Below are 26,294 nucleotides of genomic sequence, written 5' to 3'. Positions count from 1 at the left end.
CTGTGACTTAATTTCAGTGGGCTGAAGCATTGGGGTGGGAAGACACCAAATCTTGACGTTTTCCCCAAGACATTTGCTTGCTTTGCAGGGCTTAGATTCCTTCCTCAGGCTACGTCCAGACAGATTTGGATAACTAGGAGATTGCGACTGTTCTAATTTCCAGCCCCTTCCGTTCTCCCGAGAGATGCCTGACACTTGCCTTCACACGATTAAATGTCTTGCGTTTTGCTCTTGGCTTCTGGCCTTTGGTTACTTGTAAAAATATCACCAGTCCTTCTTAAGCAGCCCACGTAACTTGTCTCCTTCCTGGAAGCCTCTCTGGAGGTTTCCGCGATGACTTTCATTATAACACCTGTTCTGAGCTGAAGTTGTGATATATTTCAATACCATAGCTGTGTTTTTGAAGACTCACTGGGACAATCTAGTCACCTTTTATGAAGCTCAACAGGGCCTCAATCAAAATAAAGGCAACACTAAATAACGCAGTGGCCTATTATTCTTCTAGAATGATTAGAGATGAATGTCCAAATACAAAAATGTAAATTTGGTCCCTTGTAAACTGAGAAATCTCTATGTGGGACAAGAAGCTACAGTTAGAACTGGATACGGAACAACTGATTGGTTCAAAATTGGGAAAGGAGTACGACAAGGTTGTATATTGTCTCCCTGCTTATTTAACTTATATGCAGAATTCATCATGCGAAAGGCTGGACTAGATGAATCCCAAGCCGGAATTAAGATTGCCGGAAGAAATATCAACAACCTCAGATATGCGGATGACACAACCTTGAGGGCAGAAAGCGAGGAGGAATTAAAGAACCTTTTAATGAGGGTGAAAGAGGAGAGCGCAAAATATGGTCTGAAGCTCAACATCAAAAAAACCAAGATCATGGTCACTGGTCCCATCACCTCCTGGCAAATAGAAGGGGAAGAAATGGAGGCAGGGAGAGATTTTACTTTCTTGGGCTCCTTGATCACTGCAGATGGTGACAGCAGTCATGAAATTAAAAGACGCCTGCTTCTTGGGAGAAAAGCAATGACAAACCTAGACAGCATCTTAAAAAGCAGAGACATCACCTTGCCTACAAAGGTCCGTATAGTTAAAGCTATGGTTTTCCCAGTAGTGATGCATGGAAGTGAGAGCTGGACCATAAAGAAGGCTGATTGCCGAAGAATTGATGCTTTTGAATTATGGTGCTGGAGGAGACTCTTGAGAGTCCCATGGACTGCTAGAAGATCAAACCTATCCATTCTGAAGGAAATCAGCCCTGAGTGCTCACTGGAAGGACAGATCGTGAAGCTGAGGCTCCAATACTTTGGCCACCTCATGAGAAGAGAAGAATCCTTGGGAAAGACCTTGATGTTGGGAAAGATGGAGGGCACTAGGAGAAGGGGACGACAGAGGACGAGATGGTTGGACAGTGTTCTCGAAGCTACGAACATGAGTTTGACCAAACTGCGGGAGGCAGTGCAAGACAGGAGTGCCTGGCGTGCTATGGTCCATGGGGTCATGAAGAGTCGGACACGACTAAACGACTAAACAACAAAACTCTAGCTAGCTCATTTATCTTTCACTTTCTCAACCCTCCCCATTGCCTGAGAGGGACATCGTGCCTGGATTACCCAAGTGTTTTAAAACTGCAATTGACAGCAATATATATAGTTATGAAGGTTTTTTTTTTGTGTGTGGGGGAAGTGGGCTGTATGCCGGGACCCTTCTAACCCCTGGATCCAGCAAGTGTTAAAATAGAAGCAAGGATTCAAATTCCTGGTGAGGTGATAGCTTAGGTAATGGGCCATTAAGGAAACAAAGGCAATGGATCTGTGCCAGACAGGAAATGGGTAGGCCTCCCTCCCTCAAATGTCTGGTGGTTAGACAGACACAGGCCAGAGTGGAGGGAGGAGTGATGCCAGCTAGATGCTAGGAGCGGAAAAGCTGCAGGCTGAGAAGCTAGAGAGATATCTCTGCCTGATTTCTGTTTGAATAGAGTCGTACGTTAGTTCTTGAACACAATCCATTCTGGAAGTCTGTTCGACTTCCAAAAACGTTCGAAAGCCAAGGCGCAGCTTCCGATTGGCTGCAGGAGCTTCCTGCACTCAATCGGAAGCTGCGTAAGCTGCGTTGGGTGTTTGGCTTCCAAAAAAAAGTTTGCAAACCGGAACACTCACTTTCGAGTTTGCGGCATTCAGGAGCCAAAACATTTGAGTCACAAGGCGTTCGAGAACCAAGGTACGACTGTACAAGGCTGCATCTATGGGAGAAGCAACACCCTTTTGGGGTGTTAATGCTGTGAACCCCTCCATCGCAGGCTCAGGTTGTAGATAGGTGGAAATAAACCAAATATCATAAAAACACCACATTCTCTGATGTGCTTTGTTTCCAAAAGGAAACAGGAACTCTAGGTAAGCGCCTGGAACCGTGCAAAATAATACACACACAAACACATGGGTTTGAGGGGTGTCCCTGCCTCCAAAACATCTCTTCTGTGTGTTTCAGTCTCGAGGAACGACCTTGGGCTCTGCGGGGAGGTTTCGCTGCCCGTCTTGCCGCCATGAAGTGGTCCTCGACAGACATGGCATCTACGGACTGCAAAGGAACCTTCTGGTTGAGAACATCATTGATATTTATAAGCAAGAATCAGCCAGGGGGCCCGAGAGGTATGTGGCACCCAGCCGTCATTGTGTATGTTTGTGGTGTGTGTGTGTCTCTCTCTCTCTCTGTGTGTGTGTTTTGCACACCCCAAAATGTTGGCAAATGTGGACTTGTAAAAGGATAAAATAGCATTGGGAAATGATCCATAATGAATGGGAAAAAATGTTTAAAAGTACTTTACTAAAAAAAACAAGAGTCCTTTCTGTTGGGGATAATCAAAAATGATTATTTATGTATGCTACAACTGTGGCCTGTGTTTTGTTAGCCCCCAAATGGAAAACGAGTGAAGTCCCAACCAAAGAAGAATGGCAACTTAAGTTGACAGAATATGCACAACTCACAGACTTCCAGAGAGTGGGCGTTCCAAGGCATCCTGCCTCCGACCAACACGTCTACCTACCTGAATCAAGAACCTTTCCATGGTGTTCTTTTCTTGACTTATAAAGATGCTATATTACTTAGATTTTTCCCATTATATACATTAATTATAAATTATTAAACTGCAATTCTCATCTCCTGATATTCTTCAAATTCGGCATAAGTTTTAAACTCCTGCATATGTTTAAAAAAATATCAGGGTCATGAAATGTTACAGCTGGCCACTAGAGGTCTCTGTATGCCACAGAAAAAGAGATTTTAATCAACCTTTCAGACCCCTCTCCTCTCCCCCTCTCCTCCCTCCCTTCATTGTAGGTGGTGATATTTGCTTTAGGAGGGAAGGAAAAGAATGCTGGTTTTATGACATGCCCAAAGCATTTGGTCACTTGCCCAAAAGAACCCAGGTGACCAAGGGCAGCCTTGTAGCAGGATGAGACCAAAGGCCTACCAGGTGGAGCATCCTTTGTTGCCTGCCCACAGTGGCCAACCAGACTGCCCAATGGGAAACCCACAAGCAAGATAGGAGGGCAATGGGCCTCTTTTGCAGCTGGCCCAGCGACTGGTAATTCAGAGGCATGCTGCCTCTGACCATGGACAGAGAGCATGTAGCTGTGGTGAGACTAGTAGCCGCAAAGAGGGCCTTTAAATCCCCTTTAAAGCCACCATAGTTGAGAGCAGTTTCCTGCCATGTGAATAAGAGATCCCGTCGTTTTTGCTGGTTCCGAATCTCCTGGCCAGCCAGAAAGGAGACTGAGGGCGTTGAAGGGGACATGGAAGCAAAATTGTAATAGCCAGGAATGGCCAGTGTGGTGACTTCCAGGTGTGTTTGGACTCCAGCTCCCATCATCCCCAGCTGTCTTGCCCAGGAGGATGGGAGCTGGAGTCCAATATCAGGAGGGCAACCTGTTGATTACCTTGGTTTAAGTACTTTTCCTAGGGGCTTAGCTTTCCCCATTATAACTGGAGACTCTAAAAAACGGTTCACCTTTACAAATGCCAACTAGCTGAAGTGGCCAGGTCTCTCTTTCACTGTAGCCACAATACTGTATGTATTTAAAGCACCCCCTGCACAAAAAAAATCATCACGAGAACTGTGGTTTCCTGCTTGCAGCACCCTTAGCAAACTACCTGAAGGAGCGTCTCCACCTCCATCATTCTGCCCGGACACTGAGGTCCAGCACCGAGGGCCTTCTGGCAGTTCCCTCACTGCGAGAAGCGAGGTTACAGGAAGCCAGGCAGAGGGCCTTCTCGGTGGTGGCGCCCACCCTGTGGAACACCCTCCCAACAGATGTCAAAGAGGAAAACAACTACCAGACTTTTAGAAGACACCTGAAGGCAGCCCTGTTCAGGGAGGCTTTTAATGTTTAATAGATTATTGTGTTTTCTTTTTCTGTTGGAAGCCGCCCAGAGTGGCTGGGGAAACCCAGCCAGATGGGCGGGGTATAAATAATAAATTATTATTATTATTATTATTATTATTATTATTATTATTATTATTATTATTATTATTATTACAGTTCCCAGGATTCTGTGCTGGGGAGTGTACTTTAAATGTGTAGCGTGCAACTCCGTATTGTCTTCTCCTGGCTGGTGGCTGTTTTCCTTGGCTTAAGTCTCTTGCCTCTGTCTCTCCCTACATTATAAGCTCATTTCCCTCTCTTGTCCCCCCCCCCCGCAGACCCCCTTTAAAAACCGAGCACCCGATTTGCGAAGAGCATGAAGAAGAAAGGATCAACATCTATTGCGTGACCTGCGGGGTCCCCACGTGCTCCCTCTGCAAGGTCTTCGGGGAGCACAAGGATTGCGAGGTGGCGCCTCTCTCTGACATCTACATGCAACAAAAGGTTGGCTTCTCGCTGGCGGCTCCACTGTTTCCTGTTTTGTTCTGCGACGTTGGCAGTAGGACCTGTCGCTTAGCTGGAGACACTGGCGTCGGAAACCGCTCAGGCACCCGGAGCGGCAAACATGACGCGCACCCCGGGGTGGGGCATGGCTACATGCACACGCAGTGTTGCCACATACGACGCAACGGCGCATACATCGCTACATACGATGCATGCGCGCTACATAGCAGGGTCCCAGCGTCGCGGCTTGCGCTGCCCCCCCCCAAGGCAGAGCTGGGAGCGGTGGGTGGGTGGACGGGAGGGGATGCTTCTTCCTGCCAGCCTCCAGCCTCCCGGTAAAAAGCCTCGCTTGGCGTGGTGGCGGCCGGCTTGCTCGCTCACCTGCTCGGCCGGCGCGAACTTTGCTTCTTCCTTCCTTCTGGGCAGAGCCGCAGAGGCAAGGGGTGGGCCAGGGAGGCCTCACCTCTGCGGCTCCGTCCAGCAGGAAGGAAGAAGCAAAGTGTGCGCCGGCCGGGCAGGTGAGTGGCTGCCGCCGCACCGAACTAGGATTTTTAACGGGTGGCGGGGCTCGGCTTGGGTGCTGCAGGTGGGGCGGCGGCCCGAGTGTCATCCCCCCTCCAGAGTGGCACCCAGGGCGGCCCGCCCCCAGCGCACCCCCTTGCTACGCCCCTGGCTGGAGCCGCTGCTAGGCAGTGCTGGATTTATGGGTAAGCTAAACAAGCTATAGCTAAGGGCCCCACTCTCTTGGGGGCCCCCAACAAATTTAAAGGGGGGGAAAAACTGGATGTACATTTCCAAAATATAAGATAAAAACAAATAAAATAAAACCTACATACAGCAACAGTGTTTTGTGTTATGTAGGTTCCTATGATGTAAGTCATGGGCCCCGCCTGCTAGCCTGCTCCCTAAAATATCCCTGGTTTGCTCATTTCTCTATATAGGGTGCCTACATACTGCTATTTATAATTATTAGTGGTTTGCATCATATATTTACACCTATTATGATCTCATGTTATAGCAAGTTTCTAGAGACTAGAATATGAGTCTTTGTAAATTGTGTTTCTGAAGGAACTTTTGTTATTGCCAAATGCCAATCTGTTTGCATTATTTAGTTTGTTATGCATAAAAAATCATTTTAAGTTAGAGCTTAATGATTATTTCACTAGTAATATACTTCTTCTTAATTGTGTTTCACTGTTAATATACTTCTTCTTAATTGTATTTCAGTATTAATATACTTCTTCTTAATTGTATTTCAGTTCAACCATTACTTTGATAAAATACATATTTTGTTATGTGCAAATGGTTTGAGATACCTATTACAGTAGTTCCATAAATTACCATATAGCATATTTTCAAGACAAAAAAACCAGTGACAATTTGTTGTTGACAAAGGCCAGCTGGACATATAAAGGGCCCCATTACCTTCAGTAGCTTAGGGCCTCATCCAACCTAAATCCGGCCATGCTACTAGGACACAGGTGTGGCATCCTGCAGCCAGGTGGGCACACATGCCTCATTTTATCAAACCCCCAACACCTCCCCAAACTCATCAGAGCTCCTTCCTTCCTCTTCATTTCTTCCTCTGTTCAGAAGGAGAGCGCTATTGTAAAGTGCTTTCTTCCTACGTAGTTTCAGAACAATGAGAAGGAGCAATGTTTAATTTGAGAAAAACTAATTGATGGATTCTTTTTATATGTATGCATGCATGTATAATGTTTGGTCCCCCCCCCCCCGCTCTTTGAAGGGAACAAATTGGTCGACTTTTGTGTACCAACCTGAAATCTTTTAAAAATTAATTTCTTTTTAAAACCCAGCTTGGAAAACCTTTAAAACACACATATAACTGCCAACCTAGCAGTTTGAAAGCACGTCAAAGTGCAAGTAGATAAAAGGTACCGCTCCAGTGGGAAGGTAAACGGCGTTTCCATGCGCTGCTCTGGTTCGCCAGAAGCGGCTTAGTCCTGCTGGCCTCATCACCCGGAAAAACTGTCTGCGGACAAACGTCGGTTCCCCGGCCTGTAAAGCGAGATGAGCGCCACAACCCCAGAGTTGTCCGCAACTGGACCTTAATGATCAGGGGTACCTTTACCTTTACCTTTATTACTGAGAAGCTACTGGGAATGGTTGGAATGCTTAATTTTGGCTACAAGGAATAGATTCACACACACACACACACACACACACACACACAACAACAACAACAACAACACAATCCTCTTCCTCCCACAGTGTTGCTTTCGGACAAATTCCTGCAGAGGAAAATACACCCATGGAGGAGGGGGAAACTGGAGAACTATATGTCATAGAGTCATAGAACTGTAGAGTTGGAAGGGACCCCAAAGATCCTCTAGTCCAACCCCCTGCATTGCAGAAATATCCAGCTATCCCATGGAGGGATCAAACGTGAACCCTTGGCATTATCAGCATCGTGCTCTAACCCACGGAGCCATCTTGTCCATTGCCTCAGGCAGTAGAATGTCTTGGGCCTTCTACCACCCTGTGGTGGTAATAATAATAATAATAATAATAATAATAATAATAATAATAATAATACCCCGCCCATCTGGCCGGGTTCCCCCAGCCACTCTGGGCGGCTTCCAACAAAATATTAAAATACAGAAATCCATCAAACATTAAAAGCTTCCCTAAACAGGGCTGCCTTGAGATGCCTTCTAAAGGTCTGGTAATTGTTGTTCTCTTTGACCTCTGGTGGGAGGGCATTCCACAGGGTGGGTGCCACTACCGAGAAGGCCCTCTGCCTGGTTCCCTGTAACTTGGCTTCTCGTAGTGAGGGAACCGCCAGAAGGCCCTCGGCGGTGGACCTCAGTGTCCGGGCAGAACGATGGGGGTGGAGATGCTCCTTCAGGTATACTGGACCGAGGCCGTTTAGGGCTTTAAATGTCAGCACCAACACTTTGAATTGTGCTGTGGTAGTTTGGCCATCTGTATTATCCAGCCCAAATGGTAAGGAACATTTTGTCACAGATCACAACCATGCCTGTGATAAAATAGCCATCTGTGTGAGGATAGGCTTGCCCCCTGTATCATCATCATTATCACCACCATCATCACCATCATAGTATATTTTAAAGCCACCTCTGTAATTTATGTAGCAAGGTGGCGTACAACATGAGATCGAGTACATTAAAATTCCATTTAAAAACCAATAAAGCAACAGACAGGGACTTGCTGAGCCAAAAGAGGATTTAAGATCTAGTAAATGCTTGTGCGAGAAAAAATGTTTTTAACTGCCATTGAAAGCATGTTGCCAAAGATGCTTGGTGCATTTGCACCGCGGTGTGTGTGTGTGTGTGTGTGTGTGTGTGTGTGACTGTTCAATAATATACTTCTTTGGCGATCACTCGTAGCTGAGTAAGATTGTCTTCCATAAACACTGTTTTAACAGCGAGTCTGTAAGTGACTGTGGAGGCCAATCAATAAACAAATTCCTTTTGGGGTCGGCATGAATAAAGAGTGTCTCCTTTGAGCCATTTCCTTCTCCATTGTGTGTTGCTGGCTGTGCAGCATTTTGTGTTTTGGGCGGCCTGAAGTTGGGTGCAAGGCGTGATCCCGTGATCCCGTGCTCACAGGGGGGATCCCTTCTGTATCTCACTTTGAAATTGACTCTCCTGGGTTGGATGCGGCCGTCTGAAGCACGGCCTGCTGCTTCCGGGAGCATTAGGGGAGCAGACTGAGCCGTGTTGTTGGCACATCAGTCTAATTTTGGTCCTCTCCCTTCCAGGCAGAGCTGACGGGGGGGATTGGTGCACTCGTGGCTGCGAACGACCGGATCCAGGCCTACGTTGGGGATTTGCAAGGCTCCTGCAGGAACGTTGAGGTAGGACGCGACTCCTCAACATTTCGGTATTTTTTATTTATTTTTGCCATCTCTCCATTTATCTGTGTCAGGTCACAGTGTTCAAAGGATCAGTGACATTTCCTTTGGTAATTTCCCCCCCTCTTCAGTAGCACCTTAAAGACCAACTAAGTTTTTATTTTGGTATGAGCTTTCGTGTGCATGCACACTTCGTCAGATACACTGAAACAGAATCCACCAGACCCTTATGTATATTCAGAGGGTGGGGGCGAAGGGAATGGGTGATGGGCTGATAGGAGTGGTAAACCTGTTGATGACTGTTAACGACTGTTAATGACTGCAATTGGTCTTGCGGGGGGTGGGGAAAGCAAAGGCTGAGGTGCTAAGGAAAGCTTGATCATGTATAATGAGATAAGAATCCTATGTCTTTGTTCATTCCAGGTGGCTCCATGGTTTTAAGCTTGATAATGTATAATGAGATAAGAATCCTATGTCTTTGAACAAAGACATAGGATTCTTATCTCATTATACATGATCAAGCTTTCCTTAGCACCTCAGCCCTTGCTTTCTCCCCCCCCGCAAGACCAATTGCAGTCATTAACAGTCATTAACAGTCATCAACAGGTTTACCACTCCTATCAGCCCATCACCCTTTTTTTTTTCCCCCGACTCAGACCAACACGGCTACCTACCTGTAACATTTCCTTTGGTGTCTATGTCACAGTGCTTACCACATGAATGATTGTTGAGATGAGGGGTGGTTTGTTTTTTTTTTTTTTTAAAAAGTCCATTTCAGTGGAGATGAACGATATTTGCTCTAAGACTTCGGTAAAAAGTTTCCCTGACGACTAAGCCAGAGGATTTGTCTGATGGAAGTGCACAAACTGCGTGTTCAGATAAGGACTCACCATTTAAGAACTTTTGCTAAGATGGTTGCATTGCATTAAGATTTATGTCATTAAATACTGTGGGGAGGGGGAAACCCTGTTTCAGAGAGATCTGAATTAGCTTTGCAATTTCCCCTCCCTCATATCACCTTCTCAACTGACTGTAGGTAAATGCCTTTCTGTCAAAAACCTAAGGAAATTAAGCAGAATAGATTTGGGGGAGAAGGTGGGTGAGATTCACATACTTTTAAAAAACAACAACAACAATTGCTGGTGCTAATGGATTTATGTGTATGAAAGAAAAAGCAAAGAACAACAAGTTATTTTTCCTGGAGGAAAGAAAATCTGTCATCGTTTTAAAAGTATCTCACATATTTCTGCAGGGAGCCTTTTTTTTAAAAAAAGTCAGTTTTTGAGAGGAGATGAATAAATATTGTTAATTTGCTCAAATGTGATAAAGGTAAGAAATGTTGCCCTCATTGTAGTTTTTTGCCTTAGAGAAGCTGTGTAGAAATTGTTGTTCCTGGAACCTGCTCTCAGAACGACAGACCACCTTTTGTTAAGTCTGAAATGGATCGTTTTAGTACCAAGAGACCAATTTCAGTCTAAGCTTTCTTCCCCTCCCTTTTTTTTTGAGCAGCACAACTGCAAAGCCCAGAAGCAGGCCCTGTGCGAGAAGTTTGATCGCATGTGTGCCATTTTGGAAGAGAGGCGGAAGATCATGCTGCAGAGGATCACCTACGAACAGGAGGAAAAGATCCAGCACCTGAAATCCCTCTGCAAAACATGTGGCGACCATATTGAGTCTTCTTCCAAATTGGTGGACACAGCCTTGCAGTCCATGGAGGAGCCGCAGATGGCTGTATTTGTGCAGGTTAAGTAACCGAAAACCGCTCTGCTTCCACACTCCATCCAACAAACAAGGCAGTAGGCTCAGGTGGAATCTACACACATATTTAAAAAACGTTCTGAAAATGTGTGTTTTTAAAAAATGCATTGAATTCCCCATAAGGCTCACTGTCACCATCTAGTGTCACATTGTATGTTGTTGTTGTTTAGTCATTTAGTCGTGTCCGACTCTTCGTGACCCCATGGACCAGAGCACTCCAAGCACTCCTGTCTTGAAACTTGTGAAAAACACTTGAAACTTTTTAAAATTATTTTTTGCAGCGGTATAGCTGAGTTCTCGGAGTGGTTCAGGTTTTCCTGGGCTGTTTCACTTCTGACTAGAAGTGTTTGAATGCTGCCCCACAAAAACAGCTCCCTGTTGAAAAGAAGTGTAGCATGTAAGGAGGCAACCATTTCTCTGAAAAACTGGGTTTCTATGTGCAAGAGTCTCTCTCTCTCTCTCTCTCTCTCTCTCTCTCTCTCTCTCTCTCTCTCTCTCTCTCTCTCTCTCTCTCTCTCTCTCTGCATTCAAACAGGTCCTAGGACAGGGGTCAGCAAACTTTATCAGCAGGGGCCGGTATTGTCCCTCAGACCTAGAATCATAGAATCGCAGAGTTGGAAGAGACCACAAGGGCCATCCAGTCCAACCCCCTGCCGAGCAGGAAACACCATCAAAGCATTCTTGACATATGCCTGTCAAGCCTCTGCTTAAAGACCTCCAAAGAAGGAGACTCCACCACACTCCTTGGTAGCAAATTCCACTGCCGAACAGCTCTTACTGTCAGGAAGTTCTTCCTAATGTTTAGGTGGAATCTTTTTTCTTGTAGTTTGAATCCATTGCTCCGTGTCCGCTTCTCTGGAGCAGCAGAAAACAACCTTTCTCCCTCCTCTATATGACATCCTTTTATATATTTGAACATGGCTATCATATCCCCCTTAACCTTCTCTTCTCCAGGCTAAACATACCCAGCTCCCTAAGCCGTTCCTCATAAGGCATCGTTTCCACCTTATGGGGGGCCGGACTATATTTTGAAAAAAAAATAGTGAACGAATTCCTATGCCCCACAAATAACCCAGAGATGCATTTTAAATAAAAGGACACATTCTACTCATGTAAAAACACCAGGCAGGCCCCACAAATAACCCAGAGATGCATTTTTAATAAAAGGATACATTCTACTCATGTAAAAACACACTAATTCTTCCCGGACCGTCCGCGGGCCAGATTGAGAAGGCGATTGGGCCGGATCCGGCCCCCGGGCCTTAGTTTGCCTACCCATGATGTAAGGCAATCATCTCCCTGAAAAACTGGTTTTCTATGTGCAGGAAGCGTCTCTCTCCCTTTTGGTAGGCAAGCATTCAAACATGTCCTAGGAACATAGGAAACGGCCTTATATCGAGGCAGACCATCGGTCCATCCAGTTGAGTATTGTCTACACTCCTTGGCAGCCTCTCTCCAGTGTCTCAGACAAGGGACATTCAGGAGACTTTTTGTTAATGTGGATGGCATTGCCATGTTGTCAGGTGTAGCTGGACTTTTGGATCCATTCCAGTATTAAGATTCTAATAAGTTCTGAGATGGACCTGTGAAACTCAAGGCGATGGGAACAGCTCATCGATATTGGCCCAGATATTGGCTGGAGCAGTTTTCCTTCTGCAAGTGCAATGAACCTGATTTAAAGAAACCCCAAGACTGCATTTAAGTAGCCCAAGGAAGCTGAATTGGGGGCCCTGTACACATTACACAAACCAAGCCCATATTTGCAAGTTTTGCGCGGTTTGTTGGGGTCCCCTCCTCGTTGGAAGGCGCGAACAGCTATGGAGGCGAATGAAGCCGTCCCTAGGTGACGAGTTAAAATCTTCCTCAGACCTTGGGAAAAAGCCATAGCGCAGTGGTAGAACACACCCTTTGTCCAACTCCCAGCTCCTTTCAACACCAGCCAGCACAGCCAATGCTCAGAGATTATTTCACTGGATTGATTTCTTTCACCGTTTTCATAGCCTGCCCTCCTTCCTCCCAAAGGGAGCTCAGGGTGACTCACAAGATGTTGCGTGTGGGTGTGGGGGAAGAATCTTAGAACATTTCTTAGATTTGGAATCACAACCAGCTTCTAAAGCAGCAGCAATTAATATAGATAGCCTAGTTTTCCTTTGCAAAGGGAAAAGCCAGTCTCCCTAGGCTGGAGAGAGTTCGTTGTGAGGGTGAGGGAGAGAGCCCCACAGGTCTCCCCTTTGCCTGATGTAGACAATGCAGAGCTAAATGGAGCAATGGTATGACTTGGGGGTGAGGCAACAGTATGAGCCTATAGCTACAAAGGTAAGGATGGGACCCTGGCTCTGTGACAAAGCCCCTGCTTTCTCTGCAGGTAGTTACAGGAGTCCAATCCAGTGCCAGATTTATGTATAAGCTAAACAAGCTATAGCTTAGAGCCCCACTCTTGGGGGCCCCCAAAAAAATTAAAGGAAAAAACACCTGGATGTACATTTCCAAAATACAGTGGTACCTTGGCTTATGAACTTAATCTGTTCTGGAAGTCCATTCTTAAACCAAAGCGTTCTTAAACCAAGGCGTGCTTTCCCATAGCAGCAGGGGACTCAATTTACAAATGGAACACACTCAACAGGAAGCGGAACATGTTCTGCTTCCAAGGCAAAGTTTGCAAACCAAAACACCTACTTCCGGGTTTGCAGCGTTCTTAATCCAAGTTGTTCATAAACTAAGCTGTTCTTCAACCAAGGTAGCATTGTATAAGATAAAAAACAGATAAAATAAAACCTACATACAGCGACAGTGATTTGTGTTGTGTAGGCTCCTGTTGTTGTTGTTTAGTCGTTTAGTCGTGTCCGACTCTTCGTGACCCCATGGACCATAGCACGCCAGGCACTCCTGTCTTCCACTGCCTCCCGCAGTTTGGTCAAACTCATGTTCGTAGCTTCGAGAACACTGTCCAACCATCTTGTCCTCTGTCGTCCCCTTCTCCTAGTGCCCTCAATCTTTCCCAACATCAGGGTCTTTTCCAAGGATTCTTCTCTTCTCATGAGGTGGCCAAAGTATTGGAGCCTCAGCTTCACGATCTGTCCTTCCAGGGAGCACTCAGGGCTGATTTCCTTAAGAATGGATAGGTTTGATCTTCTAGCAGTCCATGGGACTCTCAAGAGTCTCCTCCAGCACCATAATTCAAGAGCATCAATTCTTCGGCGATCAGCCTTCTTTATTGTCCAGCTCTCACTTCCATACATCACTACTGGGAAAACCATAGCTTTAACTATACGGACCTAGATGCTGTCTAGGTTTGTCATTGCTTTTCTCCCAAGAAGCAGGCGTCTTTTAATTTCGTGACTGCTGTCACCATCTGCAGTGATCAAGGAGCCCAAGAAAGTAAAATCTCTCACTGCCTCCATTTCTTCCCCTTCTATTTGCCAGGAGGTGATGGGACCGGTGGCCATGATCTTGGTTTTTTTGATGTTGAGCTTCAGACCATATTTTGCGCTCTCCTCTTTCACCCTCATTAAAAGGTTCTTTAATTCCTCCTCGCTTTCTGCCATCAAGGTTGTGTCATCTGCATATCTGAGGTTGTTGATATTCCGGCAATCTTAATTCCGGCTTGGGATTCATCTAGTCCAGCCTTTCGCATGATGAATTCTGCATATAAGTTAAATAAGCAGGGAGACAATATACAACCTTGTCGTACTCCTTTCCCAATTTTGAACCAATCAGTTGTTCCATATCCAGTTCTAACTGTAGCTTCTTGTCCCACATAGAGATTTCTCAGGAGACAGATGAGGTGATCAGGCACTCCCATTTCTTTAAGAACTTGCCATAGTTTGCTGTGGTCGACACAGTCAAAGGCTTTTGCATAGTCAATGAAGCAGAAGTAGACGTTTTTCTGGAACTCTCTAGCTTTCTCCATAATCCAGCGCATGTTTGCTATTTGGTCTCTGGTTCCTCTGCCCTTTCGAAATCCAGCTTGCACTTCTGGGAGTTCTCGGTCCACATACTGCCTAAGCCTGCCTTGTAGAATTTTGAGCATAACCTTGCTAGCGTGTGAAATGAGCGCAATTGTGCGGTAGTTGGAGCATTCTTTGGCACTGCCCTTCTTTGGAATTGGGATGTACTGATCTTCTCCAATCCTCTGGCCATTGCTGAGTTTTCCAAACTTGCTGGCATATTGGGTGTAGCACCTTAACAGCATCATCTTTTAAAAATTTAAATAGTTCAGCTGGAATATCATCACTTCCACTGGCCTTGTTATTAGCAGTGCTTTCTAAGGCCCATTTGACTTCACTCTCCAAGATGTCTGGCTCAAGGTCAGCAACCACACTACCTGGGGTGTACGAGACCTCCATATCTTTCTGGTATAATTCCTCTGTGTATTCTTGCCACCTCTTCTTGATGTCTTCTGCTTCTGTTAGGTCCTTACCACTTTTGTCCTTGATTATGGTAATCTTTGTACGAAATGTTCCTTTCATATCTCCAATTTTCTTGAAAAGATCTCTGGTTTTCCCCATTCTATTGTTTTCCTCTATTTCTTTGCATTGCTCATTTAAGAAGACCCTCTTGTCTCTCCTTGCTGCTTTTTGGAAATCTGCATTCAGTTTCCTGTATCTTTCCCTATCTCCCTTGCATTTTGCTTGCCTCCTCTCCTCCGCTATTTGTAAGGCCTCGTTGGACAGCCATTTTGCTTTCTTGCATTTCCTTTTCCTTGGGATGGTTTTCGTTGCTGCCTCCTGTATAATGTTACAAGCCTCCATCCATAGTTCTTCAGGCACTCTGTCCACCAAATCTAAATCCTTAAACCTGTTCCTCACTTCCACTGTGTATTCATAAGGGATTTGATTCAGATTGTATCTTACTGGCCCAGTGGTTTTTCCTACTTTCTTCAGTTTAAGCTGGAATTTTGCTATAAGAAGCTGATGATCTGAGTTACAGTCAGCTCCAGGTCTTGTTTTTGCTGACTGTATAGAGCTTCTCCATCTTTGGCTGCAGAGAATATAATCAATCTGATTTCGATGCTGCCCATTTGGTGATATCCATGTGTAGAGTCATCTCTTGTGTTGTTGGAAGAGAGTGTTTGTGATGACCAGCTTGTTCTCTTGACAGAACTCTATTAGCCTTTGCCCTGCTTCATTTTGAACTCCAAGGCCAAACTTGCCAGTTATTCCTTTTATCTCTTGATTCCCTACTTTAGCATTCCAATCCCCTGTAATGAGAAGAACATCCTTCTTTGGTGTTATTTCTAGAAGGTGTTGTAGGTCTTCATAGAATTGGTCAATTTCACTTTCTTCAGCACCGGTAGTTGGTGCATAAACTTGGATTACTGTGATGTTAAAAGGTCTGCCTTGGATTCGTATCGAGATCATTCTGTCATTTTTGAGATTGCATCCCATTACAGCTTTTGCCACTCTTTTGTTGACTATGAGGGCCACTCCATTTCTGCTACAGGATTCTTGCCCACAGTAGTAGATATGATAGTCACCCGAACTGAATTCGCCCATTCCCTTCCATTTTAGTTCACTGATGCCCAGGATGTCGATATTTATTCTTGTCATCTCATTTTTGACCACATCCAGCTTACCTCCATCCATGGTTCTTACATTCCAGGTTCCTATGCAATATTTTTCTTTACAGCATCGGACTTTCCTTTCGCTTCCAGGCATATCCGCAACTGAGCGTCCTTTCGGCTTTGGCCCAGCCGCTTCATCAGCTCTGAATCTACTTGTACTTGTCCTCCGCTCTTCCTCAGTAGCATGTTGGACGCCTTCCGACCTGAGGGGCTCATCTTCCAGCGTCATAACTTTTATATGCCTGTTGTCTTTGTCCATGGAGTTTTCTTGGCAGGGATACTGGAGTGGCTTGCCAGTTCCTTCTCCAGGTGGATCACGTTTAGTCAAAACTCTCCACTATGACCTGTCCATCTTGGGTGGCCCTGCATGGCATAGCTCATAGCTTCTCCGAGTTATTCAAGCCCCTTCGCCACGACAAGGCATTGATCCATGAAGGGGGTGTAGGCTCCTATGGTGTAATTAATGGGCCCCACCTGCTAGCCTGCTCCCTAAAATATCCCTGGTTTGCTCATTTCTCTATATAGGGTGCCTACATTCTGCATGTACTGGTTGCATGGCAACACGTGCAAATGGCTTGAGATACCTATTAGGTCCATAAATTACCACGCAGCGTACATTCGACACAAAAAACAGCGACCATTTGTTGTTGACAAAGGGCAGCTGGACATATAAAGGGCCCCATTACCTTCAGTAGCTTAGGGCCTCATCAAAGCTAAATCTGGCCCCTGATCCAGACCCTGGAGTCTCTGGGGAAAGTTCTGTGCCTGCAAACCCAGATTGCTGCTGCTGACCCAGAGTGCAGGAGAGGTTGACGAGTGTAGCAGGAAGATTCAAGGACAATCACATAAACATTGAAACATTTCAGTGTAGTGTATACAGGCAACGGCCAATTAAGATGCGTCTGATTAATGCGCGATCGCGCACGCACACTGAACCCAGAAGTGACCCCCAAATGCCATGGAAAGGGCAGAACAGAATGGAACGCTTTATGTGGGCCCCATGCACACATGCAGGGATCATTTTGTTTGGATATACAGTGGTACCTCTGGTTGCGAACAGGATCCGTTCCGGAGGCCCGTTCGCAACATGAAAAGGCCGCATCCTGAAGTGCCACGTCTGCACACGCACCTGACACAATTCAGCGCTCCTGCGCATGCACAAAGTGTGATTTAGTGCTTCTGCGCATGCACGTGTGCCGAACCCGGAAGTAACCCATTCCGGGACTTCCGGGTTCAGCGCGTCCGTAACCTGAAAAGACGTAACCCGCAGAGGACGTAACATGAGCTTTGACTGAACAACCAGAAACAGGATCCGTGCCTCTCTTTTCAAGAGCACTGGCTCTTTTCCTGCAGTTCTCCCTGACATATTGCTGTCAAAGGGGATTTTCAACTCTGGCAAATACGAAAGATCAGAAACGAGAAAGGCTTCTTTGTATTGATGAGGAGATGAAAGTTTGTCTCAGATTAGGCCTAATATAAACGAGATTATGCGACAAAAGCAAGCGCACGCCCCTCATTGAGTTTGTACACGTACTTAAGTTACATATGTAAGAGGCTCGTTTATAATTATATTTTGGGAAGGATGCACGTTCTTATGCTGCTGCAGCCTTTTCTCCTTTATAATGTGGTCCCATGGTCATCTTATAAAGTAGTTGTGTTCTGTGTTATATAAATCAAGGACGGATAGGAGTTGTTTCTTTTTGCTTTCCAATGTATTTCTTATCAATAAGAATTTTGGTGCAGCAATAGGTAAAGGTAAAGGTAAAGGGACCCCTGACCATTAGGTCCAGTTGTGACCGACTCTGGGGTAGCGCGCTCATCTCGCATTATTGGCCAAGGGAGCCAGCGTATAGCTTCCAGGTCATGTGGCCAGCATGACAAAGCCGCTTCTGGCAAACCAGAGCAGCACACGGAAACACCGTTTACCTTCCCACCTATTCATCTACTTGCATTTTGACGTGCTTTCGAACTGCTAGGTTGGCAGGAGCTGGGACCAAGCAACGGGAGCTCACCCCGTCACAGGGATTCGAACCGCCAACCTTCTGATCAGCAAGCCCTAGGCTCAGTGGTTTAACCACAGCACGACCTGGGTCCCTTTACCTTTACCCTTTACCTTTTGCAGCAATAGCAAATAGCAAAATCCTGAAAGTGTGGCCCAGGGGGAAAAGTCTGAGAACCACTGGTGTGCTGATCTTGATGAACCCAGAGGTCTGCTTCAGCAAGCCAGGCACCTCTATACATTCATGTGCTCACTGGCCACCTTCTGAGATTTTGCCAGGTATTACTAGCTATTGCAGTCAAGTGTTTTCTCGCACAGAGTTGACTCATGGACGTAGAAATGAGGGGTGGCTCTCCTCTTGCTTTGTCATCCGCTCTCAACAAATCACGATTCTTTCCATTCGTGTCTTTTCTCTCCCTACATCAGAACGCCAAAGTTCTCATCCAGAAGTAAGTATCATTCCTTGTCTTATTGCCTCTGCATACCTACCCTCTTTCCTTCCTCCCCTTCTCAAGTTTTGGGGTTTCAAAAGATGGAAGCTCTTCACCAGGGACCTGTGATTGCTTTCCTTCCTGCAGGATTTCTGAAATGTCCCAGAGCTGCAAACCTGAGAAGCTGGAGTCAGGCTATGACAACATGGATCACTACATGGTCGATTTCAATGCGGAAGAACGACTTCTCTACCAGCTGGATTTTATCAAAGGTGGGGTGGGAAGCACCCCTAGGTGCCCCCATTCAAGTTATTGAAGGATTTGAAACCAGGATTTGATTGATTGATTTTCTTTATTATTAGCTCACTCTTCATAAAAATAACCCTGTGCATTTATTTTTACTTAGTTCATAAAATTTATACACCACTTCATTATACCAAAATAATAATAATAAAAGAGGTTTACAAAAAAAGAATAAAACAATAAGCTCATCAGCAAACAAGGTTTTAAAAAAGCTGTTTAAAACATTCCAAAATAATTAAGACCGATAAGCTAAAAACAGATTAAAACACATGCAAACATTCTACATATCTGGGTTAAAAAAAAAAGTGTTTTTAGCAGGTGCAGAAAAGAGTACAGTGGTACCTTGGTTCTTGAACATAATCCATTCCAGGAGTCTGTTTGACTCCCAAAACCATTCAAAAACCAAGGCACGGCTTCCGATTGGCTGCAGGAACTTCCTGCACTCAAGCGGAAGCCGCGTCGGATGTTCGGCTTCTGAAAGACATTCGCAAACCGGAACACTTACTTCCGGGTTTGTGGCATCCGGGAGCCGATTTGTTTGGCAACTAAGCCGTTTGGGAATCGAGGTTTGACTGTTCAGTGAAGCCCTGCATCAATAGGCAGGGAGTTCCAAGGTGAATATGAATTCTCAATACACAATGAAACCCAAGTACATGGAACCAGAAGTAGGAATGGATCAAGAATTCCTATTCTGGAGTCCAAAGTCCACTCTGGGATTTCGATGGAGCATGTGGATCCAGATATCTAAGTCCGCACAACACGTCGTAAGCAGTCTTCAGATTGCGGTGGCTAATTTCATGACCTCCAGAGGATGTTGAAGAGCAGCTCCTGCCACCATGGCCAATGGCCAGTGACTATGGCAGTTGCAGTCCAAGAGTGTTTGGGGTGTAGAGCATCGGGGCAGGAGTAGGCTACCTTAGACGAAACTTCTGTGCAACAGCTGTGTGCCACCAGCACCTTCGCCTTCATGCTGTCTTTTTAAAATCCCCCCCTTTCTAGTTGAAGAAGAATCTGAGCCAATGGCAGAGGAAGATGGAGCCTCTGCCGAGGCTGAAGATGCTTTGGCAGAGTACGGGGCAGCAGCTGGCGAGGGACGAGAGGACCCTGAGAAGGAAGAGCAGGCTCAAGGAAGAGCCCCAATGACAAATGAGACGCTGAGCAGTGGGGTGAAAGCTACACCGCAGGCTGGGACAGAAGTCCTGGCTGGCAAAGAGGACGATTTATGGGGTGGCCAGCAGGTGAGATCCAGATCTAGGTTCCTTGAGTGTGACGTGGGGCTGCTCTCAGGAGGCAAGAAGGGGGACATGGGAGGTTCAGGCTCCTCTGTCTCCTTGGGCTGTGCACTTGACCTGCAGCATTTCTGCTTTTCTCATAAAGGGTTAGGCGTGGTAGAAAGGCTAGCTAGTTTTCCACGGCATTTTGTCCTGACATCTCAAGGTAGGGATAATCATAGGATCATAGAGTTGGAAGAGACCACAAGGGCCATCCAGTCCAAACCCCTGCCAAGCAGGAAACACCATCAAAGCATTCTTGACATATGCCTGTCAAGCCTCTGCTTAAAGACCTCCAAAGAAGGAGACTCCGCCACACTCCTTGGCAGCAAATTCCACTGCCGAACAGCTCTTACTGTCAGGAAGTTCCTCCTCCCAGGCCTCACCCCTCAATGACTCTGCTTCACATTCTGAGTATTTTTGCCTAGATGGAGGATAGGGGTATGTGGATGTGTGAGTGTGCATAGAAACCAGATAAACAAAAATAAACTTTTTTGCTCCACCCACTTTGCCTCTGGCCCCTTCCACCACTGCCACGTGGCCCTTAGAACATTGACCAGGAAGCAACAGGACCGTCTTACTCATTTGAAAGGAAATAAAAGAGGCAAATGATGGCATATACAGGCAATTATCACAATAATTCATTTTTTCCATTTGAGTTTTTAAAATAAGATGGCTAATGAGTAAAAATCAAACTTGTTTAATGAGCTGTGTCATTGATTTTAAAGGTGTTGCAAAGTTTTTGAGCTCAAGAGTTGGGCAGAAACTTAGGTTTCATTGTAGCCTTTCATCTTCTCCTGATTTTTTCTTTCTTTCAGAGTCAGCTGGATGGGGAGCTCCATCTGACCGGCTCCAGTCCCCCAGCGACCTTGCCAGAATGCAATTTACAGAGTAATGTTCTCACCCAAGACATGGAGCAGCCCAAAGTGGAGGGAGACACTAGTGAAGCCTTCAGCACCACGGACAGCTCAGCAGAGACCGAGGAGAGCAGAGGCCTGGGCAGTGGTAGGGAAGGCGAAGCTGGTCATGCCCATCTTCTGAACGGGATGGCATCTGCCACCAGCCAGGTCAGTGGCATCATGAAGCTAGTCTTATTTGTGTTGGTTGTCATGTCACTCAACTTTCTCTGCCCCTTTTTTGGGGGAAGCTGTAAGCATTCTCAACTGGCAAGGCTTTCCTTTGGTGGGAGGAGTGTAACATGTAGCCAGGCTCAGAACGGTTGGCTCCTCTTCAACTGTGGACCTTCTACCATTCATCCTCATTGGATGTCCCCAGGTTCTAGTGTTACGAGAATGAGAGAGAGAGAGAGAGAGAGAGAGAGAGAGAGAGAGAGGGAAGAGCTTTCCTCTTTCTATATACGTACCAGACCTAAGCCTCTTCCACATGCCTCTCCTCATCTCCCCTCACCCAGTCTTTCTTTTAAAGCAGGGGTGGCCAACTCCCAAGAGACTGTGATCTACTCACAGAGTTAAAAACTGGCGGTGATCTACCCCGTTGGGGGGGGGTTCAGGTCAAAGTTGTAGGGCTTTTTTAGGGGGGAGGAAAGCCCCATTTCTTTGGGGTGCAGGGCAAAAATGTTGAGCTTTTTTTTAGGGGAGCCAAAGTTGTTGAGCTTCTTTGGGGGGAGCCACTGATCTACCAGTGATCTACCACAGACGTCCAGTGATCTACTGGTAGATCATGATCTACCTGTTGGGCGTGCCTGTTTTAAAGTTAAAAAAGCACCAAGATGCTTCAGTCTTTTCTCAGATGGGAATACACAGTTATTAGGAACATGGCAGCTGTTGCATTACAGAGTATAAAAAAAGAAATAAACAAAGATGCACAACTGTTTCCTGAGTTTAATCTTCAGCCTATCCGTGATCAGGCCTTTGGAGAATCTTGCTGTGGCTTTTGACCTCACCCCTTCTCAAGGGGCAATTTTGTGCCACCCAAGGCCCTTTAGGCTCCATTCCATTGCAAGATTGTTAATTCCTGCTTTAGCAGCCAGCACAGTGCAGATGCAGCTGTGGACGTGGGAAGGGTTAAATCAACCTTTTTGAGTCCACGGCTCCCTTGACCAACTACATTCTCTCTGCGGTAACCCTGTGGGGCTCAGGAGCCCAGTTATGCCACCCCTTGCCTGCAGAGCTTGCAGCCTCTCCCCTTTTTCAAATACCCCCCTTGTGGAGTTTTCCCTCAGCCTCCTCTCCTCGGGAGTCCTTTGAACAGCTGCAGCTGCTGCCCCTGGTCTCTGAGCTGCCCCCCACTGCCCCACAGAGAGGTGCCTCCTCATACTGCCCCACAGGGGCCTGGGAAGCACCCCCCTGGCCAGCCCCAGACGCATTATTCACCTGGGGAGCTTGTAGCCAGGGCTGCTGCAACCAACAGCTGTACAAGCCTTTGGGAGGAGGCAGAGACACAAGAGGGCATCCAAGGAGGGAGGGAAGAGAGACAGAGGCCAGTGTTGCCCACAGCACCCCTGACCACCATTCAAGGCACCCCAAGGTGCCACGGTACACTGTTTGAAAACCACTGGGTTAAATGATCAAGCCACGGCTTGGCTGCCACAAAGCGAGTGCAAAGTGGCCTTGCTTCTGAGAATAGCTCTCTCTTCTCTCTTCCTCCAGCAGGGATGATTGCAACTGGGCATTTATTTGGCTGTTTTATTTTAGCAACAGGGAGCAGGTGTCCTAGAACGGTGCCCACAATTGCATGCGGGGCAGGGGCCCTTCTGCTCCTCCAGAGCCCATTCAGAGTTAAACCTTGATGCCTCTCCAGCGATGATTAAACTCTTCCCTCCCTTCGCTTGCTTCAAAGAGCTGCCTGGGCTGCCTGGCCTTGCAACGGACTCTTGGCGAGTCTATTCTTAGCTTCTCTTGTTCCATCCTTCCTCTCTTAACAATACCTCAAGTATGAGCCACACGTTTCATCTGCCAGAGCTTTCACTGAGGTAGGAGCTGGGGCTAAAAGGGAGAGCCTCAGTTTCTGGAGGTGTTTGCACCTGGGTTGATGGGCCCAGAGGATGGTGCCAGGTGTCGTTTGACACGTATCCAAGAGGGGGAAGAGTGCTGTTACCTTCAGGTCCTGTTTGTGGGCTTCCTATAGGCATCTGCTTGGCTGCTGTGCGAACTGGGTGCTAGACTAGATGGGCCTTTGGCCTGATCCAGCAGCCAGGCTCCTCTTTCTGACCTTTAAAGCCCTAAACGGCCTCGGCCCAGTATACCTGAAGGAGCGTCTCCACCCCCATTGTTCAGCCTGGACACTGAGGTCCAAGCTCACTGTGAGATGTGAGGTTACAGGGAACCAGGCAGAGGGCCTTCTCGGTGGTGGCGCCCGCCTTGTGGAACGCCCGCCCTTCAGATGTCAAGGAAATAAGCAACTATCTGACTTTTAGAAGAAATCTGAAGGCAGCCCCGTTTAGGGAAGTTTTTAATGTTTTATTGTGTTTATAATATTCTATTAGAAGTGCCTCCCAGAGTGGCTGGGGAAACCCACCCAGATGGGTGGGGTATGTATAAACAAGCAAGCAAGCAAGCAAGCAAGCAAACAAGCAAGCAAGCAAGCAAACAAACAAACTTTTAGAAGACACCTGAAGGCAGCCCTGTTTAGGGAAGTTTTTAATGTTTGATGTTTTATTGTGTTTATAATATTCTAGCAGTTCGAAAGCACGTCAAAAATGCAAGTAGATAAATAGGAACCGCTACAGCGGAAAGGTAAACGGTGTTTCCATGTGCTGCTCTGGTTCACCAGAAGTGGCTTTGTCATGCTGGCCACATGACCTGGAAGCTGTACGCCTGCTCCCTCGGCCAATAATGCGAGATGAGTGCGCAACCCCAGAGTCGGTCACAACTGGACCTAATGGTCAGGGGTCCCTTTACCTTTAATATTCTGTTAGGAGTCTCCCAGAGTGGCTGGGGAAACCCAGCCAGATGGATGGGGTATGTATGTATGTGTAAATAAATATAATAATAATAATAATAATAATAATAATAATAATAATAATAATAGGTTTCTTTGTACTCTGCATGCATTGGTTGCCTCTATGTTTTTAGAAGCGCACACTCCAAAACTCTCTTCGTCTATCCTTGACCGTTGAGGCTGCTTTTCACTCCCTGAATCCCCCTCCTTTCCCCAGGCTCCTGCATCCAGTCCCACCGCTGAGAGATGGAGAAGTGAGGAGATTACTGAACCTCTCCTCAGCAGCTTCTTCAACCCGACGACCCTTTGGCTACACGATTAAGGAGAGTTAGTGCATAGGTGAGGACGGAACCGGAGGACATCTCAGTCCACGCTGGCAGTTTCCATGCTTTCTGCTCTGCAGTCGCTAAAATACAGGAAGGGAGCTTGGAAGGGGGGGGTCATCAGATTGGACTCTCCTCCAGCTACACAAACATAACAGAGAAAGGGAAACATACCTGAACAAGCATGGCTGAAGCCTTAAGTCAGGGGTGGGCAGAAGGTCAACTGGGATCTGCTAGCTGAACGTTTGAGTGATTTGAAGTTGATCCACAAGGGTTTCTGATGTCCAATTGTTTAACAGTGGCAACAATACAGTGGTACCTCTACTTACGAATTTAATGCGTTCCAAACGCACATTTGTAAGTCGAAAAAAATTGTAAGTCGAATCCCATAGGAATGCATTGGGAGAAAAAATTCGTAAGTCGAAGCAACCCTCTCTAAAAATTCGTAAGTAGAAAAAATCCTATCTAAACAGCATCCAAGATGGCGGACGGAGCTCCATTCGTAAGTAGAAACATTAGTAAGTCGAGTCATTCGTAAGTAGAGGTACCACTGTAAAATGCCTCACCCCCCAAAAAAAAATCCTTCTGAAATGAAGAAGCCAGTGGTGGGGGAAAGGACTTTGAGAGCAGTTCATTTCTGGTTCTAGGAACAAATTATTTATTGCATCATTTATATTCCACCTTTTCCTCCAATGAGCTCAAGGTGGTATGCATGGTTCTCCCCCCCCCAAAAAAAATCCCAACAACAGCCCTGTGAGGTACCGTAGGTTAGGCTGAGAGGCACTAACTGGCCAAGGTCACTCAGCAAGGCTCATGGCTGAGTGGGGTTTTGAACACTGGTCTCCCAGGTCCTAGTCCAGCACCCTGACCACTACACCGTCTCGGGCTCCTCTTCTGCAGTTTCTGCCATCAATACTTGGCTTTGATTGATGCATCTCTGGGTTTGAGTGAAAGCAACGTCAGTGCCCAAAGCCTGAAGTCTTCCCACCATAAGATCACAACATCCATGATTCAGTGTCTCTGAATGTTGCAGTGAGCCTTCAGGGCAGTATCAGGGGACCTCTTTGTGCCTGGCATTCTGAGACCTCGCCGCTGCCGTCTCTGCAGAAAGTGTGTAATATCTGGAGGATTGTGAATTGATGGTTGTGTCAATGGAAGGAGAGAAGGAATTTGGAGCAGGGCTGTGGAAACCTTAGCTTTGGGGACCAAATGTGGCCCTCCAGGGCTTCTTTGGCCCCCGAGGCTCTTCCTGGGTCATGCTTCATCCCAGTCATGGCCTTGCTCTGCCTTCTCCTCGAGAGATTTTGCCTATGATAATGACATTTGTTTGTTGGGGTGGGAGGTGGAGAGATGCATGGGGATGTAGAAACATCTGGCTTTTGCATGGCTGGAATGAACGGTAGCTTCCTGCTTGAGGTATGAGGCATATCTCTTGCTATGCCTGTTTTCACCTCTGGCCCTTCCCTGCACTAGCATGCGGGCCCTGGAAGGTTCTCCATAAGGGAATATGGCCCTCGAAAAATGTTCCCCACCCCTGCTCTGGATAGTGAATGAAGCTATTGCAGATGGATCCATTTTGGACTGGCCAGAATCCAGATTAGGGTCTAAGCCTGAGCACAGATGCTTAAAATCCACTGCCCGATCCTCTCTCCACCTTGAAGTTTTCCATATATCATCACAATATGCTCCCTTGCATCCTGACGCATGTTCTCCTGGTGTTTGATCTCCTGGTCTTTTCTTAACCATCAGGTCCAACTGCACCCTTCAGGAGAATCTATTGCTCAGCACATCAGTTGACCTAACCCACTCCGTTGTGCAAGATCATCAAGGAGGGAGACGCACCAGTGCAGAGCTCAAGCAAGTGAGCCAGACCACATACTCAAAAGGACAGCACCCCCTTGGCACTCCTCAGCATTCCTATTTCCTCTCCTTTCACTGTTACCCCCCCCCAACCACATTCTCACCTTATTCTCTTCCACTTTGGTGCTTTCCAGAGAGGAGTATTAAATTCAAGATGATGCAAAGTGCATCCC

The 26,294-nt window shown here is 46.5% G+C and overlaps 1 protein-coding gene across 1 annotated transcript in view; it reads left to right on the top strand.

Moving 5' to 3' along the window:
• Positions 1-26,285, top strand: part of LOC118088418 (tripartite motif-containing protein 54-like) — a 30,863-nt gene extending 4,578 nt beyond the window's left edge. Inside the window, exons 2-11 of the mRNA XM_060277357.2 lie at positions 2,498-2,658; positions 4,710-4,875; positions 8,621-8,716; positions 10,223-10,456; positions 18,460-18,482; positions 18,612-18,736; positions 19,767-20,005; positions 20,857-21,105; positions 24,156-24,277; positions 26,011-26,285. Coding sequence (XP_060133340.2) covers positions 2,498-2,658; positions 4,710-4,875; positions 8,621-8,716; positions 10,223-10,456; positions 18,460-18,482; positions 18,612-18,736; positions 19,767-20,005; positions 20,857-21,105; positions 24,156-24,260 — 1,398 coding nt within the window. The 3' untranslated portion in view covers positions 24,261-24,277; positions 26,011-26,285. The remainder of the gene's footprint in view (positions 1-2,497; positions 2,659-4,709; positions 4,876-8,620; positions 8,717-10,222; positions 10,457-18,459; positions 18,483-18,611; positions 18,737-19,766; positions 20,006-20,856; positions 21,106-24,155; positions 24,278-26,010) is intronic.
• The last annotated feature ends 9 nt before the right edge of the window (positions 26,286-26,294 follow it).

The sequence above is a fragment of the Zootoca vivipara genome, chromosome 7 (genome assembly GCF_965207765.1).
Source record: "Zootoca vivipara chromosome 7, rZooViv2.hap1.1, whole genome shotgun sequence".
In the NCBI taxonomy this organism is placed as follows: Eukaryota; Metazoa; Chordata; class Lepidosauria; order Squamata; family Lacertidae; genus Zootoca; species Zootoca vivipara.
Note: the sequence above shows the minus strand (reverse complement) of the source record. Positions and strands in the feature narration are given on the sequence as shown.